The sequence below is a fragment of the Sus scrofa genome, chromosome 8, assembly GCF_000003025.6.
Source record: "Sus scrofa isolate TJ Tabasco breed Duroc chromosome 8, Sscrofa11.1, whole genome shotgun sequence".
Taxonomy (NCBI): domain Eukaryota; kingdom Metazoa; phylum Chordata; class Mammalia; order Artiodactyla; family Suidae; genus Sus; species Sus scrofa.
Genome location: NC_010450.4, coordinates 65340291 through 65356903, shown reverse-complemented (window position 1 = coordinate 65356903; position 16613 = coordinate 65340291). Strand labels below are relative to the sequence as shown.

General features: G+C 37.4%; 1 protein-coding gene across 4 annotated transcripts in view; it reads right to left on the bottom strand.

Annotated features, from left to right (window-relative positions):
- STAP1 (signal transducing adaptor family member 1) overlaps positions 1-16613 on the bottom strand; it is a 53978-nt gene that overhangs the window by 15935 nt on the left and 21430 nt on the right. For all 4 annotated transcript variants that reach the window (XM_021101389.1, XM_021101391.1, XM_003129044.5 and 1 more), the window contains 4 exons: positions 11553-11666; positions 9451-9507; positions 6374-6546; positions 4264-4392 (listed from right to left, as the gene is read on the bottom strand). In XM_021101389.1, coding sequence (XP_020957048.1) covers positions 4264-4392; positions 6374-6546; positions 9451-9507; positions 11553-11666 — 473 coding nt within the window. The remainder of the gene's footprint in view (positions 1-4263; positions 4393-6373; positions 6547-9450; positions 9508-11552; positions 11667-16613) is intronic.

Genomic DNA, 16613 nt, shown 5'->3' with positions numbered 1-16613 from the left:
GTATTTTCTATTGCTTTCTTGGCTAGCTAATGGCTTTCCAAAGTGAATAGACTACTAGCTTGCTTTGTACACATAACAATTAAAAAAAAAAGACAAATTACGAAGTTTGTCTAAAGAATAGATTTTTTTTTTTTGGTTTTGTGTGTGTCTGTGTGTGTTTTTAGGGCTGCACCCACAGCATATGGAGGTTCCCAGGCTAGGGGTCCAATCAAAGCTGTAGCCCCAGGCCTACGCCACAGCCACAGCAACGAGAGATCTGAGCCAAGTCTGCGACCTACACAACACTCTTGGCAACACCAGATACTTAATCCACTGAGCGAGGTCAGGGATCGAACCCACGTCCCCATGGATGCTAGTCGGGTTCTTTAACTGCTGAGCTGCGATGGGAACTCCAAGAATAGCTTTATGTCTTATGAATTGACATAGCTCTGGGCTGGGCAAAGGTGGATGATACTTCACACCTGGTAATTTGCACTGCATGACTTTTGCTTCTTCCTGAGAACTAGAATCTTTCCTCCCACATTTGATTTGTTAACAGATGGAGATCATTTTACTTTCAAGAACTGCCTTGTAAACCAGCTTGTCCTTTCGAGCCGTGTCTTTACCAGCCACGCTGGTCTAGACTTGTGTGGCTGGACATTTCTCCCACAACCTCTAAGAGAATGAATCGGTTTTGTGGGTAACACAGGTGCTGCCTAATGGTCTCGATATCTGCCAGAGTCTTTACCTTCAGTGCTACAGTCTCACAGGCTAAATTTCTACACCTCTCTACAATTGCCACTCTTTAAAATTAAGCAACCTGTTAAACAGAGGACATTAAATCCGGGCACTCTAAAAGACCTGTTTTGAGGCACTAGAGCACACATATAACAATCCTTAACATCATAGATATATCTGGCTCACAAGGAATATGTGTGCAAAAATAGTTAAACTTTTTTCTCAGCCACTTTCAGGTATCAACTATTCCCCAAAGCCTAAGTAAGCACACACTGATGCCGATGTTAGACTGCCCTAGTTTGACCATATTCTACCTCACTCCTTGCTTTCTAAACATAAACTTCTCAGGGGTAAGGCAGAGGGATGATTAGTTCTAGGAAATGTTATAAAATTTTATGACTATCAGCTGTATAAGCCTGAATTTCTACAAGAATTTAAACTGGAAATATGTTTACTAAAATTAGAACTATGTAACTTTGATATGAACTCCTTCGTCAGACTCTCTTTATGAGGTTAAATATAACTTAAACACAATAGGAGTAAAAATCACGATGTTAAATTCATATCCTGGAGTTCCTCTGTGCCACAGTGGGTTCAGGATCCAGTGTTGTCACTGCAGCGGCTCTGGTCGCTGCTGATCCGGAAATTTTTGCTGGGCATGGCCAAAAATGGAAAGAAAAAAAAAAGCATATCCTGAAGTATAGAAACTCATTGCATTTGGTCACAACCCAGACTTGCAGCAGAAATGCTGTTTATCTTTGTAGCTCACTCATATGGAAAATGCAAATCGAAAGTTGGACTAATTTAGACCATGTTAAAATAGATCTTCCTGCTGTTGTACAGGAAATATACAGTCTTTAAAGTGCCATTAGATCTCAGGATTTTGTTTGTTTCATGCACAGCAGTAGCACAGGGGTCACATGTAAATGGATCAAACGTGCAATCCAACCAAGAAGAGAATAGTGTGAAGGCCAAAAGTTAATCCCTTTCTTGTGTGATCTAATTTAACTTTCAAGCAGTTAGGTTAAACTTCTTTTTAAAAAATCTATGAGATAAATTTTAATTCACCTCTCCGGTTTTGTATATTCTTGTCAAAAAGGGAAGTAAATAAAGACAGTCTCTCTCTCTCTCTCTCTCTCTATATATATATATATATATATATATATATACACACACACAATGTGTGTATGTATACATATAATTTTTTTTTTAGGACTGCCCCCACGGCATATAGAGGTTCCCAAGCTAGGGGTCGAATCGGAGCTATAGCTCTCAGCCTATGCCACAGCCACAGGAACGCAGGATCCTAGCCGAATCTTCGACCTACACCACAGCTCACAGCAATGCCAGATCCCTAACCCACTGAGCGAGGCTAGGGATCGAACCTGCATCCTCATGGATACTAGTCAGATTTGTTTCTGCTACACCACAATGGGAACTCCAAGACAGTCTATATTTTACCTGATACTCAATTTCATAAACACTGAAAACAGACAAACTGGGCAGGATATACTAAACAAAAAATTTCTCTTTTCTCTCAGGAATCCTTCTAAGCTTGTGATACTTAATAGCAATTATAACTTTTATTTTTTCTGGATTTGTTTCAAGATAGCCAATTAAATTATAAATCAAGTAAGTTAAAACTGAGTAATCTGGAGTTCCCATCATATCTCAGTGGTAACGAATCTAACTAGGAACCATGAGGTTGCGGGTTCGATCCCTTGCCTTACTCAGTGGGTTAAGGATCTGGCATTGCCATGAGCTGTGATGTAGGTCACAGACGCAGCTTGGATCCCGAGTTGCTGTGGCTGTGGTGTAGGCCAGCAGCTATAGCTCTGATTAGACCCCTAGCCTGGGAACCTCCATATGCCGCGGGTAGGGGGAGGGCCTAGAAAAGACAAAAAAAAAAAAAAAAAAAAAAAAAAAAAAATCTCAAAAACTGAGTAATCTATGATATTCTACCATATTAGCTTAAAATTATTAATTCCAAATGTAAGCCTACAATAAACAGAAAAAATAATGAAACCACAAGATGGGTAAATTGACAGATATTCACTGGAAAAGTACACACACACATACACACAGACCCTCTTACTTAACACAGGATCAGGATCTGAATTACCTTCTAATGTTCTTGCCATCTATTCTGTGTACATGGCTCATGTATAAAGATAAGTCTCTGTTTCTATGAAGTAATTGACAAGGAGATGAAGCTTATGGGATTATGGCTCATATTAGCATTGCAGCTATATGCCATAATTTTAACTTTGTCCTGTAAGTGATAATTTTTCTCTTTACTGCCTCTATTCACTTGTCAGTGTTTTCATATTTAATCCATTTAGAATTATTGATATTTATATATGGATCAGTAGATAGATTCATTATGGATAGATATGTTATAGCTTTAAAAAGTAGAATATTATCCCCAGAAAGAATGGCAAATTCAAGAAAGTTCCATTTAAGCTTTTCTATGAAAGATGAGCATGTATTGCATATTTCACTTAGGATAAAAATTTGTGTATTTTAATTATATTATCAGTTGTAAAAGTGTTAACTAAGCCAGATTCTCTATTGAAATGTAAATTTTATAGACTCCGAGAGTTGGAATGGACTATAAAAGATGCAACCACCTTCATTACATACAAAAATCAACTTTTGTGTGTGTTATTGACTTTATCAACAGTAAGCCATTTCACTAGACATTATTAGCCTTGACAAGAGGCTCCTGAGTGGTTCTTTTTAGAGATAAGCCAGATAAAGTCACTTATTGACTCATGCCAGTTCCAGACCTCCATGTCATTTCCTCCAGTAACCTGGAGGAGTCAGAGCACTCAGCCCTGCCCCACCTCTGCAATCTCAACCCCTACCCTTTTCTCCTTGCTCGTTCCATTGCAGTCACACTGGCCTCTTGGTGTTGAACAAACCCAACTTCTCCTGCCAATTTGCTGCCTGGGATGCTCTTGTCCTAGATCCTGGCATGGTTTGTTCCCTCACTTGCTTCAGGCCTCTGCTTAAATGTCAGCTAACAAAGTCGGCCTTCCTTGACCTCTCTGTATTAAAACAGCAACAGCAACCACAACCAGAAACAGTTTCTCTCTGTATCACCTCTGAGTTCCCATCTCTGTCATCCTGCTTTATTTTACTTCCATAGAGCTTATTACCATATACCTGATATTTTTAGTTATGTATTTATTTATAATCTATATCTCCTTAAAGAATATAGATGCCTTAAACCAGGATATTGTTTTGTTCTCTGCTGTATCCTCAGTGCCTAAAATTTTACTTGGCTATAGTTGCTCAATAAACATTTGTTGAATGAGTGAGAAAACAAAGAACTATATCCAGAACCAACGTTATGTCCTCATTTCCTATTACAAATACTAGTCCTGGCTGTCTTTAGCTTTGTTTATATAACACTCCCTACTCATTTATTGTGTTCACATTTTTAGCCCCACGTATCAGGTGCTGGTCTGAACTTGTATAACTTTACTTTCTAAAGTGGATACATGCTTTTAACAAGTCCATATATATATTAATTAAACATACTCTATATCCTGCCGGATGGTGATGGAGTAGTTTCTGCTGTCACTACCCGGCCTCAGGATCATATTTCCCAAGGAAGGGTTCTTCTCAAGCATCTCAGTTGCTTCTTTCCGGGACACTGTATAAAAACATCTGCAGAGGTGAGATAAAAAAACAGATCCTTTTTTTAACTGATGAAGATCATTACTTGAAAAGAATGTTACTAAAATAACTCAAAGAGCTGCAATTATTAATTTTTTCTTAAATTTCCCAGCTTTATTATTGCAGTTACTATGATAAATTATAATACTATTATTACAAGCCTGTGCCACTATGTGTGTCCTTATACTGAAGGCCCTCCTTCCGTCATTCCTCCAAAACCTCTTACTTTCAAAAAATTTTTAATTTTTTTTTTTTTTTTTTTTTGCTTTTAAGGGCCACACCCACAGCATATGGAAGTTCCCAGGCTATGGGTTGAATTGGAGCTGCAGCTGCCAGCCTACACCACAGTCACAGCAACGCCAGATCCTAGCCATGTCTGCAACCTACGTCACAGCTCACGTCAATGCCAGATCCCTTACCCACTGAGCAAGGCCAAGGATCGAACCTGCGTCCTTATGGATACTAGTTGGGTTCATTACCACTGAGCCACAACGGGAATGCCAGAACCTCTTACTTTTTAAACACTGAGGACCTGAAAAGTTATCTGCTAATCTATATATATTTACCATTACCACTTGACAATCTAAGACAAGAATTAATAATGTATCTCCAGCATCGGTTTATAATAAACTTGGGTAAATATTTGTTGATGGTTTCTTTTCATTTCTCTGTATATGCTTCTCTTGTATGATCTCTGTTTTAAATAACTTATATTTAAGGGTATGTCAGAGTTCACTCCTTTTGGTATAATATGGCTTTCTAATGGCGTTGGTGGCATTTTTAGGTGTAAAATTTTTCAGAAAGCACTTCTAATTTTCTTGCCCTTCTTATTTTATAGTAAATATTGTAGTCAATGAAATGTGTATCTTTTTCAGCAGAAAAAAAATTGGCCGGATATGCAGTACTCTAAGATATTGAAAGAGAATATCTCTGAGTGGTGGGACCAGAAATGATTTTAATCTTTTTATTTATCTATAATAAACATGTATTACTTGTTTTATTGAGCAGAAAAGAAAAAGAAGCAGTCTTTGTGACTTGTAACCTATCGGTCCATTAGTTTTCACTGGTTTCTGTGGTGGCTGGCAGGTTTCAGCGGTTGTAGTACAGATAGAATATGCATCAGAACCTGATGTCTAAGATGGTACCAGGAGAATTTTCATTGACAGGAAGACCAAGATTCCAGGATTCACAGTCTTTTTTTTTTTAAATGATTTTTATTTTTTCCATTATAGCTGGTTTACAGTATTCTGTCAATTTTCTACTGTACAGCAAAGTGACCCAGTCACACATACATATATACATTCTTTTTCTCACATTATCCTCCATCATAAGTGACTAGATATAGTTCCCAGTGCTAGACAGTAGGTTCTCATTGCTTATCCATTCCAAAGGCAATAGTTTTCATCTGTTGGGTTCGCAGTCTTAATCACACCTTTCAACAATATGAGTTTAAAAAACAAATATAGGCTTTTGATGACTTCAGCATATTCTTTGCCTCTTCGTTCCTAACAACCCTCACCTACTTTACACTGTCTTCCTCAAAGCACCAGCTCAAGACTGCTCACTGATGGATCAATTGAATAAAACATTCCAATAGTTTAAATTTTTGCTATAATTTCCTGATAGAAGTTCAGTCAGCCATAGAGTTGCCTTGTTAAATATATTTATTTTTTTTCCTTCCTTCTACATAGAAATTTTTATTTAGGTTTGTTCTTTGGGAAGAAGTATCTATTTAGTCTAAAGATGTGGGTGGAAGGGGATTTCCCATGTGGTAAGTGGCTTGGTTCAGATCTGCATTTTATATTTTGTTGATATGACATAGAAAAGGAAATGTGGCATGTACTCGGAGGTATGCTGTGTATCCACAAGACAGCTTGTTGTCCCCGGTTTAATAAGTCCAATGACTAGCTCTCCCTGATAATTAGAAATTAATTTTAACTAATAAGTAAACTGGAGTTTATGGTGCACTTACTCTGGCATAGGGGTCAGCACATCCACATAATCTTCAGTTGGTTCCTTCCCTTTTTCTGGGGAGAAACTTGATATCTGCTCCATCTCAATCCTCCTTTTCTTTTCTCTCTCTAGGACTTCATGCAGTCTAATTACTTGCCCAGGAAGGAGTGACACGTGTAGGGGAACTGACAGCTGAAACCAATTAAAGCAGTAGGCAAATAAGAAAGAAAGCAGAGTAACTAACTGGTTTTAGCAAAGATGAACCTGTTCTAGTCCTGAGGGGTTTTGGTTACCTGACAGAAATGGATGGATAAAATCTTGAACAGAGGATTTTAAAATCTTAGAAATGCCTCTAAACCAACTAGAACCTGCACAGGGTGCCTGATCTTCTTCTAAGAAACACTCCTTTTGGTCTGGTCCAAAGCAAAGTATACCCACCTAGCACCACAAGCTGAATCAGGTAACAACAAACCTCTCACTTTTCACTTTGAGCTCACTAGTTCTCGCTGCCAGGGAAGTCCTGGAGCACCTGCAAGTTGCCCAGCTATCCCACAGGTAACCTGGAATAAGCTCCACTGGCCACATGGCAACATGAGGTTGAGATGGAACTAATCATTAAATGATGGAAATCAGCACCCAGAGGTCTATATTTTGGTGTGCTCTTGTTTAAATTTCAAATTTTCACCCACACATTTGGGTAATGATACTGCTCTACTTATTAAAATTTTTTAAATTTTTTCTAGAGATATGTATGGATTGAGTCACCTATAATCTTCTGATCTATATTCATAGCCCTTATTTAGACTTAATTATGACCAGCTATGCACTCTTGAAAGTTATAGTCTGAATGGTAGAATATTTTTCTTTATGGGACATTACTAACCTATACTTTAGGGCAGACTTGTTTGATTGTTATCTTGATCTCCAGAGTGGGTTGCAGGCTTTTCAGTGGGTTTATAAGAAAGTCCTTTGGAGTGAGGGAAGAAAACACTAGAACTTCATTTTCTATTTACACATTAACTTACTAGTTCTTATTATTGTTGATAGTTTATAACATAGGTGTATATACATATATGTATGAAATTTGAAATAAAAACTTACTAATAAGGGTACACCATCAAAAAAAGTTTAGAGATTATACTTATGGATAACTAACTAATAACCAGTAAGGCTATTTACTTTCCTTATTTACCAATCCAGAAAAAAAAATAATAGAATGAGGGAAAACTAATGAAACATCTATTCCTTATTAATCGCCTATTCTGTCCCAAGCATTGTGCTATTGCAGATCCTCACAGCAATGCTATAAGGTAGGTTTTGTTATCCCTACTTTACAAAGGAAAACAACAAGCTCAGAAAGATTAAGTAACTAGTCCAGGGTCACATAGCCAGAAAGGTGTAGAACCAGGACTCAAACTCCAGTTTAACTGGTTCAAAAGCAACATCTTTGCACTTTGAACTATAGTCTGTGTTTCTTTAACTTCTGCTAAATTCTCCTAATGAGGGCATGGTGTGACTGTACACATACACAGTGATCTAGGAACAACATTTATACAACACAACATTTGAGGCAACTTATCTTTTGGAAATTCATATGAATTTTATTAATTCTGTAATATAGCCATGTACATTTTAATTTTAAAAATAATGCTTTTGGAGTTCCTGTCGTGGCGCAGTGGTTAATGAATCCGACTAGGAACCATGAGGTTGTGGGTTTGATCCCCGGCCTTGCTTAGTGGGTTAACGATCCGGCTTGGCCGTGAGCTGTGGTGTAGGTCACAGATGTGGCTCGGATCCCGCGTTGCTGTGGCTCTGGCATAGGCTACAGCTCTGATTAGACCCCTAGCCTGGGAACCTCCATATGCCAAGGGAGCGGCCCTAGAAAAGGGAAAAAGACAAAAAATAAAATAAAATAAAATAATGCTTTTTATTCTAATCTTAAGGAAAAAAACTAAACCCAAATATCTTTGGCCAAAATGTCAAGTATAATCAGTATCCTAGGAAGACGCACTGCGGATTTTTTGCAGCAGTCTTAGTCTGCTCCTTGACACCTAATGGAAGCCCCTTGGGATACTTGTACTCCAGCGTCAGAAGAGCCAGGCCACAACAACAATGCCCCTCCACAACAGAGGGAGGGGATGTAGTTCCCCAGGACTTTCTCCCTCTCCCAAAGAGAATACATCTGTCACATCTCTAACGGGCCCACTCTTACACATGGTAACTTAACCTCCAATTTTACTTGATTTCTCAGAGAGAAAGAACGAGCATCCATAATCTTGCGAAAGTGCAGTGTTATTTTTTTTTTTTTTTTTTTTTTTTGTGACTGCAAAGCCTTTTACTTAGAAACTAGCTTTGGATAAAGTCTATGTTTAACTGACCATAACAAACTTAGAGAGTTTTCATGTCCTCTAAGAGTATTAGAAAACCTGTGCTCTTTGGGAGGCTGGTTACCAAAGTACCTCATAATAGACAGTTACTACATGGCTTGCTTTAAAACAATGGTAGTTATCTTTCTGCAACAGTTACCTCTAATTTTTATCTCACTATTTGTCTCAGATAAGTTGCCAGAGTTGTACAGATAAGCATCCCTTTGTCTTAAGACTCACTAAACAAACGTTGAAAGGTGACTTTCATTTTGATGGTCTCTCCCTGTTATATTGTCTAATGTTATTCATAAAATCTATCTCGGCATTTTACAAATGTCTATTAAATGAATAAAAAAGGAACTGCATTGTAGAAGATGCTTTGTAAACTGCAAGTATCAGAATACACAAAGGACTGCTGTATCTAAAGGATATACACAAAAAGTAGATTATCCTCACCACCTGCTGTTCACTAGCTAGAATCATTGCCCTGTTGATTTTCTTCATAAGTTATCACAATTTTAAATTGTCTCATTTGTTTTCTTCTTTATTTTCTTTCTCCTTCCATTCACCCAATAAAACTAATATATTTCATGAGCAAGTATAAGGGTTTATATCTGTTCTTTTCAATTGCTATAACTTCATCCCCTTTCACTGCATCGTTCATAGTAAGTGTTCCATCAGTAAATATTTGTGGAATGAGTGAATCACTCAAAAATAGTGTTGTTCCTACCTCTGTTACTGTGAGGATGAAGCCTCTCCATTCTTCCCCACTTTCTGTGTTCTCTGTCTAAAGATGAAGACAAAAACAAAGAAGAAAAGACACGAAAGATTATGAACGTTAACACTTTTATTAACCTCAACTAACTTTAGAATTTCATGATTGTTTTATAAGATTAAAATATACAAGTCATTAAAAACCAGCAAGTTGACAAAAATGCATATTTTTCTATTGAAGCACTATTTCAAAAAGTTATTTGTATTTTTAAAACCACCTAAAATCTGTTAAAAGGGAGAAACAGTTCATTTTCTCTTTTGCTTAGAACTGTTAATGTGTATTTGTTATGAAATATTTCAATACTCTTATTTTGTCAGAAGACAGAAGTATGAGATTTAATACGTTTGCTTTTTAAAATTGTGTACATTTACTTCAAAAGATTCAAAGGTTAGCGTACTTATTTCTGCAGGATGTCATTTCATGGTCACTCCTCCCGTTGACATTTAACACTAACTGGCTTTAAGTTTGGGGCAACCAGGTAAGACCAATGTAGTTACTTCCAGTTACCAGCGTGGTTGTAAGTTACCTTAGAAACTTCCAATGCTTAGCTCTAAATACTAATAGCCAGCATTTATTAGCTTCTGTTCTATGTGCTTCATATGTATTAACAATTTAATCTTCCTAACAGCTCTGCCTGTTTTTTTGTTTCTTTGTTTTGATTTTTACAGATTCGTTCATTTAACAGATACTCATTGAATACCTTTTTGTGCTGGGCACCGTTCTAGGAGCTGATTTATATCAGAGAACAAGACAAAAATCCTAGTTCTCATAGAGTTTAGGGTCTAGCAAGGAACAATAAATAACAAACATAAGAGTGAATGTTATAGTGTCAGATGAAAATATATGAGAAAATAATATGTACAGCAGAATTAAGAGAGATTGGGAATGCCATTAGGGATTAGGGGAGGGGAAGAAGCGTTGCAATTTTAATAAAGTAGTCCAGGTGGGCCTCAATATGAGGCTTTACTCAGTAACAGTAAAGACTTACCTCTGGGTGAGGAAACCAGGGCAGTAAGGAGTTTCTCAATTACACACTAACAAATAAACAGCCAGAGTTCAAATACAGACATGTGACTCCAATCTTGTGCTCTAAGCCACCACATCAGAATCATCTAGAGAGCTTGCTCAAGACACAGATTCAGAGGCTCAGGTTTAAGAGTGAGGCCTTAGATTTCCTAAGTACCAATGATTCCTGATATACTATCTTGACGACCAGTGCTTTCAAGATCAAGTCCAACTACATCTTATTCAATTGCAAGTTATTCTTTTTATGTGTAGTTGTTGGTTGACTTTAATTGGCTCACTTTCGATGCCAATCCAAGAAAAATTTTTTTTCCCATATAGATGCTGAGTATGCAGTGGTGTGTTTTAACAAACAGATCTCTGCCTGTGTGGAGTTTGGGGTTTTATGAGATTAATTCCATATTTCACAAATTGTGTATATCTAATATACAGTTGGCATTCATATTTTCTAATTGTCTCGAAATATTCTTTATAGTTTTGTTGTGTTTTGTTTCTCATCCAGTATCCAATACAGGATCACATATTGCATTTAGTTGTCATGACTCTGTAGTTTAATGAAATGGGAACAGGCGTCCAGTCTTTCTTTGGCTTTTATTACACTGGCTTTTTTGAAGAGTATGGGCCAATTGCCTCAAAGAATATCAATTTGTGAAATATGAGTTTGTCTAATTCAGTGATTCCAAACATATATTATGTTGGCTGTGTCTCAGAATCATCTGGACACTAGGCGAATGCCAAGTTTTCGAATGCCAATTCAGGAACAACTTTCTAAAAACACCAGGTGGGATGGATCCCTGACTTTGTCAGGGGACAAAAGTATATGGTTTCAATGTGCTTGTATACTAAACAGTGAACATGCCCTTTCCAATCCCTATTTAGAAAACCATAGTTCTTGGCAAAAGGCGAGAAATATTAACAAAGATAAGACTTGGCACTCCTCTTACAATTCCTCTACCTCGACCACTGGGTTTTGAAGAGGTGAATGCTATTCATAACCACAACTCATTTCAGATGAATATCTTCTCCCCACTCACCTTCAATTGCACTTCCTCTTTTGGCAAAATAAGGGTGAACTTTGCACAATTCTTTTCAGTTGAATTCTGGTCAGTAAGGCATGTGAGGTCTATTATGTCTAACTTGTCAGTATACTGCAAAGATAAAGGGAAATCTCATTAATTTATTTCAGGCGTAATGTGTATTAGTTCGACAGAAGATAAGCAATGTCTTCCTTTTAGCTTATTTGTGTTTGGCATGATATCCCGGTTTTTGAGACCCCTTCCGAACCCAGAGGACATTTGGAAATGTATTATATTGTGGTGGGCTTGACTGGCTCACATAGTTTTGCAAAAGCCAATTGTTAGATTTTCAGGAATTGTGCAAGCCACTTGTTAAAAATAGCCATTATTAAAAATTAAATTATATAAACATAAGTAAATAAATCATATTAACAAGAAAGGCAATTCAAATTCAAATTCGTCATTTTCTGGTTGTATTACTACATAGCATTCTCTGTGCTCTTGTGTTTATTTACATCTTCATTTCTATCCTCTACTTTTCTTTCCAACTCCATGTTCAGTGAGGTAACATTGATAGGGTGAAATTGGCCATGTTGGGAATTTTTACACTGTGGAAATTGGTAAATCTTATGAGTTGCAAATTAGGGCTTGATTTATTGTTTTGTTAATTGTCCAAGGGGCCAGCGAATTTTTTCTACAAAGGCTAGGTATTAAATATTTTAGGCTTTGTGGTCCATATACAATCTTTGCTGCAAATTTTTGTTCTTTTTTTTTTTTAACAACACCTTAAAAATGTGAAAACCGTTCTTAGCTCATAAGCTGTACAAAATAAGGCCACAGGCCAAATTTGGCTCAGGGGCCACAGTTTGCTGGCCTCTGGTCTAGATTTCAGAAAGTGAAAGAGAAAAATGTCAATAATGCAGACGCAGTTTTAAAATGTATTGTGTCTGAAGCTTTTTCATCGTAAACAGGACCAAAAATGACAAAATAGTTAATAATTCAAAATTATTATGTCATTCAGCAAAGAAGTTGTTCATATCATTGACAAATAGGTGATGTTCTGACATACATAATTGTTGCCTTACTTTACTCTTACTCATTAATGTAAACAAGAACATTGACCAATATTCATGTCGTATAGGATACTTAATGATAATAAAGTTACTAGGGAAATAGCAGATTGGAAAACAACTCCATTTGTCAAATCATGACTGAATTGTAATCATACTTGGCTATGAACACAGGTTCAGAAAACTCAACATAAGAATTCCTATGTGGCTCAGCGAATTAAGTACCCTGTGTTATCACTGTAGTGGCTTGGGTCACTGCTGTGGCACGGGTTTGATCCCTGTCCAGGGAACTTCTGCATGCCTTGGGTGTAGCTTAAAAAAAAAAAGAGGAAAAATCAACAGAAGTATCCTATGAGAATCAATTGCCTATATGGAAGTTCAGTAAACAGTATTGTATATTTTTAACTGTATTTTTTAAATGTGTACTACATAGTCTTTATATCAGTGATATTTATAATAAATATAATATTATGTATATATATATATGTTCATACACCATTTTTTCTAGAAAGCCATTGTTCAATATTTACCACTGGTTATGAGGATCCTATTAAGAAATTTCTATCTTATTCCAGGATAATAAAAATATTTCTTTGAGCAATTGGTCTGTACAAACTGATCTGTATGCAACTGGCCAGACTTGCTCTGCAGTATTAGAAAAATTAGAACCATCTTTAGTAAGTGTAGTGGGGTTTATAGAATCATTTTTTTCTAAATCAGCCTAATTCTTGACTTATTTTTATCTCCTTTCATTTTCTTCTCTGTTATGCCCAATATAACTTACTTTACTATATTCCTATAAGTATACTTATTCTAGTTTTCTGAATAAGGTAAGGCACAAAAATAAGTAACTACATTTTTTTCTAGAGCTATCCCTGTATTGATGAGGTTGACAATAAGTTTGGGTTGACCTATTTATTTTCAATGAACAAAAGCAATTAAAAATGGAATGAGAGGTAGAAGGGAAAGAGGACAACATTTTAAACAGCACAAGAATCTTGTTCTGATAAATTGTCTAGATCAAGCTAAGTGAATTTTGCTGAGACAATGGAGGAAGCAACAGAGGAAGAAGTGTGGAGTTAGATAGAGTGCCGTAAGCTGATCTGTTGATTAGAAGAAAGGAAGTCATATCTTTTTGTTTTTAATTGTAGTATTGAAAGAGCCTTAAAGGTCATCTGTTTAATCTAGCTGCCCTCGGATGCTTGAAAGTCCCCCAGGGTATATTCGTCCATGTAACTTTCTAGCTTGTTTTGGGGCATCTCGAACATGGAATTCATACATCCTATGCAGCTCTGCCTTTAGCAAGATTTTTCTTGTTTAAGCCACAGCTTTTCTCCAGGTAATTTCCATCCATGGGTCCTAGTTCCTTTTTTCTGGAATAAGTCTAAACAAATTCAGTGATTCTTTCACATGACCTCCCAACAGCTTTTCACTTATTTATTTATTTATTTATTTTGGTCTTTTTTAGGGCCGCACTTGCGGCATATGGAGTTCCCAGGCTGGGGGTCTAATCAGAGCTGTAGCCGCCGGCTATGCCAGAGCCACAGCAACGCAGGGATCCGAGTCGCATCTGTGACCTACACCACAGCTCACGACATCTCCGGATCCTTAACCCACTGAGCAAGGCCAGGGATCGAACCTGCAACCTCATGGTTCCTAGGTGCATTCATTAACCACTGAGCCACGAGAGGAACTCCAGCTTTTCACTAATTTAAATGCAGCTTTGAATTATTCCCTACCTATAAGCTACGTATCTACAGTTTTCACTTATTCTAACCCTGGGCTTTCTCCTGAAACTATCACACACCCCCCCCCCAAAAGTCTGCATCTTCTTTTAGCAAATTGGTAAATGGGCAATTCCATAGCATTTGATTCAAACAGTCTCTTCATGGCATGGTGGTTAAGAATACTGGCTCAGGAACAAGATCTGGGTGTACCCCTTTCATAAGCTGTCTGATCTTGGAAAATTTTTTAATCTTTAACCTTGACTGTTCTCTATAAAGTAGAGATTAAAATAGTACCCACTCTGCAGGATTGTTGTGAGAATTAAATGTGATGATACGTATAAAATGCTTGAATGCTTACCATGTGCCAGCTACTCTCTTAGGTCCTTACACTCTCCTGAGTCCTTTTACTTACTATTGCGTTTAATTTTTTGATAACTTTATGAGATAGTCTATGATTTCATTCTAATGTTGAACTGAACCATGGTGGTAGAGATCTTTTATTTGCTCCTCTAGAGTCACTTCTGTCCCTTCACCACCCAACCCTGTGCACCAGGAGCAGGAACAATTTGGACTGCATGAAACCTTTCTTAACCTCTGACTTCTGTTGGATGGGACCGCTGGTAAACATGCAGATCAGAAAAGGGAGTGGATGAGGTCAGGTATTTATTATTCTACGCAATTGCTTCCTCTGTCAAAAAGCATGCTCTTTTCACAGTAGGCATCTTCATGCAGCTCTCCTATGACTCTCCCACTCTTCCCTTTACTCCTAGATGTGGTCATGGGGCGCTGTTACAAAGCCTCAGGGTGCTGTGCTTTTCCTATGTCCTGTCCACTGCCCTGAATATAGCATCTTCAGTAAACTCTCTTCAAATTTCCCAATTTGAGAAGTCATCTGTTTCCCATCAGTACCTTATCCTACACTGAGACACAGAGAAGTAAAAAGACGAAGGTCACAAATGGCGCTGTGAATAGTTGCAGGACTAGTACAAAAACCTAGGGAATCTACTTAAAGACCAGACTCTGGGGAATTCCCGTCATGGCTCAGTGGTTAACAAATCCAACTAGGAACCATGAGGTTGCAGGTTCGATCCCTGGCCTCGCGCAGTGGATTAAGGATCCGGCACTGCTGTGAGCTGTGGTGTAGGTTGCAGAAGTGGCTCGGATCTGGCGTTGCTGTGGCTGTGGCATAGGGCGGCGGCTACAGCTCCGATTAGACCGCTAGCCTGGGAATCTCCATATGCGGTGGATGCGGCCCTGGAAAAAGACAAAAAAAAAAAAAAAAGACCAGACTCTCAGGTACTAAACTGTACCTCCTCTTGCCATGTAAGTAAAAAGTAACTATTAATTCTCTCATGTATGTGTATTATTCCAGGTTTAGACCAGGGTCTTTTATATTTTCACTGACATCACTGGGAAGTTGGCACAACAGAGAAATTAATTCTATTAAAATGTATTATGGTATTTGAAAATACCTTAGTATAAATCTTATCTGTCCAGAACACTGGTGAAAGATGACTTTTTTTTTTTTAAATGACTTCTGGTTAGTTTACCATGAATGGTGCTGAAATGCCTGCAGGTGGAATACATCACACCAGCCCTTTTTCTGTATCTTTCATTAGATCTGTTATGTAACAGAGATGGTCTAAGAAGTGTGGGCTACTACATCCATGGTTTAAAATGTATATTTAAATGAGTTACTGGTTCATAAAGTCTTTTATGAACATAGCACTCCAAAGTAGGTATGCATTTGCTACTAAAATGCTACATGTTATTTGTGGGAAAGAAATTACAAACACAATCAGTTTTCAATTTTTTTGTGGACAAATTGAAATATAAATCAGTTGTTTAAGAGTAATAAAAATAAAGAACATCAGAATCTCTTATTTTTGTCCTCACGTGTGAGCATTTAGAGGTCCTATCTGATGGAGTGTGTTCGTGTCTTTCTAGAAAAATCAAATTGTGACATATTGTATGTTGTGAAGCTTTGGGAATTAGTTAGTTCCCTTTAGAGTAGAACTGCATGCTGCAGCAAGATTGAAAGTGAGGGAAATTAAAGCCATCGCTTGGTAGAAGGCAATTTGAATCCAGACAGCTAACTAAAACTTTCACTTTTCAATTAAGTTTTTATTATCGGGATCAGAAAGAAAAGAATGCAAAGGTTAATACATGAGTCCATCCCTTCTACTGAGTTGCCCAGGAAATTTTACCATGGTTCTTGTAATTGATAGCCCTCACAGATACAAATGTCCTCATTTAACTTGGTTATACTACAACATCTTCAC